At 28.9% G+C, this 5414-nt stretch overlaps 1 protein-coding gene across 1 annotated transcript; it reads right to left on the bottom strand.

The window, feature by feature from the left end:
- Positions 1-2800: 2800 nt before the first annotated feature.
- On the bottom strand, positions 2801-3396 carry LOC135958018 (uncharacterized). Its single transcript, XM_065508882.1, has one exon. It carries the CDS (start codon positions 3308-3310, stop codon positions 2978-2980), a length of 333 nt encoding a protein of 110 aa, XP_065364954.1. The 5' UTR covers positions 3311-3396; the 3' UTR covers positions 2801-2977.
- Between the last annotated feature and the right edge of the window lie 2018 nt (positions 3397-5414).

The raw sequence follows: 5414 nt of genomic DNA, 5'->3' as shown, positions 1-5414 counted from the left end.
GTAAAAAATTTCCTTACACAAATATATTCTACTTAAAGAATTTACTTTGGCAGTGACCCTTAATTATCGATAGTGTGGGTGTTGTCCTGCAAAGTAAGATTCATAGTTTGTCCAACCCCTTGATTTTATTTACATGCAATTTTTTCATTAACAACATAATTAAGATGCGAATAAATAAATTACAATTTTTATTAAGATTTATTAAATTGAAACACCAACAACATGAACAATAACAACATTCATTAACCTCATGGGAATGAAGCAAGAAACGAATGAAATTGTTCAAAAACTGGGGGGCGGAGGGTTGCACGGCCCACATATTTATTTGGTTTAATAACAAAGAAAAGTGCACAAAAACATATCAACAAGATGCCCTGGAGAAAATACTTATTTAAATAATTTCGAAGAATAAAACAAAGTACAGAGGGACAAATACGATATATGGGTTAATCCCAGAAAATTTTCACATCAATGAAACTGATTTATACGGTACCGTGAAATAACTCCCAAATGTAATAACCCCCCACGAAAAAAATGAAATAACACCCAATAAATTTTTCATACAACTTGGGACTTATTTCATTATGAAGCAACTCCTAACGCATAGGGAGTTATTTCATAATTTTTTGTTGGGAGTTATTTCATAATGCAGTAACTCCCAATGAAACAACTCCCAATCAAATTTTTGTTGGGTTTTATTTAATTTTTTTTTGGGAATTAGGAGTTATATCATTGTATTGGGAGTCATTTCATTTTTGTTGGGTTCTACTTTGCAAAAGCATAACCCATAAATATCAAAAACTGGCTTCGCTCACAAAATTTGTTTTGCATTGCCGGCCTTTGGCCGTGCGCTAAGGTTTTCTCCTCTGGGGTGTATCAAAAACTGGCTTCGCTTAGAAAAGTTTTTTGCAATGCCGCCCTTCGGCCGGGCGCAAAGGTTTTCTCGACTGGGGTGTATCAAAAACCGGCTTCGCACAGAAAATATTATTTTTACATTGTCGTAATTTTACCCTTTGGTAGTTATTTAATTTTGCAGGTTTGGGAATTACTTCATTTTTGATGGGAGTTATTTCATTGGGAGTTATTTCATTGGAAGTTATTTCATTTGGGAGCTATTTTGGGACACACTAATGTATATGAATTATCCTAAGTGTATGTGTTCAATTTTTAAAATGATCCTATTTCTTCGGCTGTGTTCCGATTTCAAACCCATTAAATATATAGAATCTCCTTTTCGATCACTACAAAAAGCTACAATCAATTATCTCTTATAACTTAGGAGATACTCGCATTTGAAAATTAAATTTTCAACATTTTTACCCAACCTACTCCAGTTTTTTGATAACAGCGTATCCAAATATTTTCCGATTTTCTCCAGTTTTCCTTCGTTGCACTAACAACATATGTATGTGTCAAATAAGAAAAGAACTGTTTAAAAATAATGACTTTTTCGCTAATTTTTTGGGAAAAAAAGAACTTATTTTCTTTTTAAGTTATCGCAAAAAATTTCTAAAAGGATGTATAAGGAAGTTTTCATAAAATATTTTAAATGAAAAAAAAAATTAAAAAATTATAAATTTTTTTTACCGAGGGGACCAGGTCCATTCAAAAAAACACCTATTTTTTATGTAAAATTAAACTTTAGGCCAAAAATTCTCAAATCGCATATTCGATATCAAAATATAATAACAGATTTTAGATGGCCCAATATGCATTTAATTATTTTGTAAAGGGTTCCGATAACTCCGACCCTGGTATAGATATTATAACCAAAAAACTAAAAATTTCTTTTTTGGGATTTTCCAACACTTTTTTGAGAATTGCGGGATTGCTGATAATAAATTTAAAAGTTATAAATACTTTTGAAAAATAGACAAATATCTTGAATGAAATTATAATATATCGCATCATAACATTTTTAATTGTGATTTATTTTTACATAGAACTTATGTTGGCACAATTTTGTATGGATACCGCTGTTTATAAGTAGGCATTTATGTAAGATAAAGCCATATTCCGGAAAGAAATTTTTATGGGGACTGGTAGAAATCATGGACCGATTCATACCACTTTCAACGGAGCTTGTCTTTTTATCAAAAGAAAAAAATGTGCATAATTTTATGATATTTTCTGTTTTATATTTAAGAAAATTTTTTGAAAAATAGCTACTTTTGAAAGAGGTTGTCACACATTTTGATCCATCACTCTGGTTCTACTAGACCAATTTTTCTGATCAACAAATAATATTTATGGAATATTGCATCACCATACATCATTTCCTCGAGGCCCTATCGGTCCAACAACAAACAGACAGATGGACATAACAAGATCGTTTCAGAAATTTATGAGGACTCAGAATTTTTTGGTTCTACGACCAATATTTCGATATGTTACAAACTAAATAAACTCCCCATTTTTGGTGATGAGTATACAAATTCAATTTTAATTTGGGGCCTTGAGACTCCTCCACACCATGTCTTTAAAACGGACTATCAATTTTTACAGATTTCTTTCCACTTTTTTTCGAAATTCCCAATGGCAGAATTTGTTTGATCTAATATGTTTTCAAACAAATTCGGTCATTGCACAGGGAATTTCGAAAATATATGTTGTATTTTTCTCCAGTTATTTACTTATAACTGATGAGACTCAATTTTAATTTTTTTATTATTTGTATATTTTTTTGATGTCATTTGTATTTATAACAATATTTAGGTAACACAACTTAAATTCTTACAATTTTTGTATTTCTAAGATAAACAACCATTTTTAAATTACAAAACGAAATTAAAAGAAAACATTTGTATGTAAGAGTAGGTATGTATGTATCTGCATAAGACTTTTATTTAGCTTTTTAATCATTATAAATTTTGAATACAAATAATAAGCATTTCCTTTTTGTTTTAGAAATTATAATTAGTTATGTATGTACGAATATTTGTGCGTTTTATTTTATTTTAATTTAGTGTAATTTAATTTAAGAATAACAATGACAACTATCACGACGACACATTCCCATCCAGTGATTTAATTTCTCACAATACAATTGACAGCGTGGATGATGAGGATGGTAGCGCGACAATTCACGACACAAGTCCCGATCCATAGCTATAGCCCGTGATTTTATAGATGCTATTGGCAAATCTTCTGGATCATCGTCGTCATCATCGCCATTATTGTCCTCATCAATGGCATTTTCAGCCGAATCTTCATCATCACCGAAATCGTCCACATCTCGACGTACTACAGATGCTCTGGCAGTTATTGCAAATATTGCCATCATTATTAGTATTAAGAGTAAAATTCGCATGTTGTTTTCTTTACTTAATTTTTCTTTAAATATTTGGTGGTTATTTTTCTTTTTTTGTTTAAGATTAAACGTTGTTTACGATTCAATGTTTGTTTCAAAACTAATAAAATAGGAAGTTGTGCACTAAAATCCAAATCAAACGTATATTGTTTTTAGATTTTTTTTCAAATGTTGACTTCAAATAAAAGATTGGTTTAGTTTTCTTATCAGTTCAATGTCGCAAATGTGCAATTTGTTTATCAAAAACTAAAATAATAAGAAACAAAGAATTCAAAATATGTACGAGTACATATGTACATATTTATTTTTAAACTAAGTTTTAAATGTACAGAACAAATATAACATAATTATATTTATTAGAGTGGCGCCAAATAAGTGTCAATATTCTGAACTAAAATTACAATATATTTGATTTCGAGAATTTCTCAAATACAGATATTAATTTGTCAATGAAGAAATACTTATTTTATATACATACTTAATATACATTGAGTTCCATATGAAAAATTTGTTCCATTTTGATTTTTATTTGTTCGAATTTGTTTATATTCTACATATATTTTTATGCTAAGGTCCTTAAATGTTTTAATCATTAGGAAGATTATAGAAATACTAATTTTTAAAAGCAAAATAGTAAAATTCAGTGCAAATTTCAACGACAACTAATATAGAAAAATTTAATTATACGGTTGATAGAATTGTATGTAATTTTTCCTATCTAGAAATGGGACTACCCTATTATTTATATAAATGTATGTAAGCTAGTAGGTCGTTTGAATTTTTTATATAAATTAAAAGTGCGGGTACATATTAAATAATTATAATACGCAGCACATAAAAATACATAATCGTAAAAGAAACCACAAACGGTTCCTCGTTTCTGGATTTATATGTAAGAGATCTTCGCCTCAAAAATAATGAAACGGAAATTTTTGATATAATAACGGCTGATTACAAAATGGAAATTAAACCTTAATAGCACTTGGGGCCCAAATGACCCTGAACTTTTAAAATCACGAAAAACACAGTCATTTCCATTTTTGTACTGTTATTTTAAATACTAGATTTCATGTTATATTTATCTTAAGTTTCATCAAAATCGGCAAAAAAAATATATAACATTTCTCTATCTTTCCAATAGAAATTCCAAATATTGAAACGATTTAAGGATTAACGTTTTCCGATTTTAAGAAAACTTTCAGACTTTATTTAAAATTACCTAGACTAGAACAGATTTTACTTAACATTAATAACTTTAAGGAAATTGGACTCATTCACCAAAATATGGCCAAAAAATTAGTTTTTATCGAAAATCGTAAAATTTATATCGCAGGTACGAAAAAACTTTAGGAGGTATTGACATACATTTCACATTTTTATTCCCTATTATGTTGTAAATAAATCCCCATGTGATGATAAAAAAAAATTGAAATTGGAGTTTTGAAACTGTCATTAAAAAAATATTTGTTTTGGTTATACCTGCGAATAGGCTAACTGTATCCTATGAAGGCAAAAACTCATATACAAGTAAATATGGATATATTTTAAGTAAGAATAAACTTTTCTTTTAATATTTCTCAAAATATGTTAATTTTGTTCCTACATTTCTTGTTCTAGTGGCCTGAGACACGTTAATGGACTGTAGATTTTTTAATAACATTAACATTTTTAAACCAATTTTTGTCATTTAGATCTCATTAGAACGACAATTACGTACACATTTCGATTCTTTTAAATTAAATTGCAAAAGTAATTACTTAATAGCTAAATTAAAAAAAAAAAACTGACAAAAAATGCATTTTTCCCCTTGTAAATGCACCTCAAAACTAAATCGAAAGTCAGCACGGGTTGCCCTTCTTAGAACAAGCTAAATATTTTTTTTGTGGTATTTTAGGTCATTACGAAAGTTTTCAGGGGGTACCGTCTCAACATTTCAAAAAATGTAATTCTAAGGGACACTCTACTATACACATTCATGGTGATTTGGCAAAAGAAACTAAATAAATGACAGCCAATTTGCAAATGTAGATGTCTATATTGAAAGACCCTTTATGTATGCAAAAATTATCCGCTATTAGCCATAGATCTTATATGAAATCCAGTT

Source organism: Calliphora vicina, chromosome 4, assembly GCF_958450345.1.
Source record: "Calliphora vicina chromosome 4, idCalVici1.1, whole genome shotgun sequence".
NCBI lineage: Eukaryota > Metazoa > Arthropoda > Insecta > Diptera > Calliphoridae > Calliphora > Calliphora vicina.
Note: the sequence above shows the minus strand (reverse complement) of the source record. Positions and strands in the feature narration are given on the sequence as shown.

Excerpts from the sequence above, each read along its gene's own strand:
- LOC135958018 (XM_065508882.1), bottom strand. The coding sequence starts at position 3,310 with ATGCGAATTTTACTCTTAATACTAATAATGATGGCAATATTTGCAATA.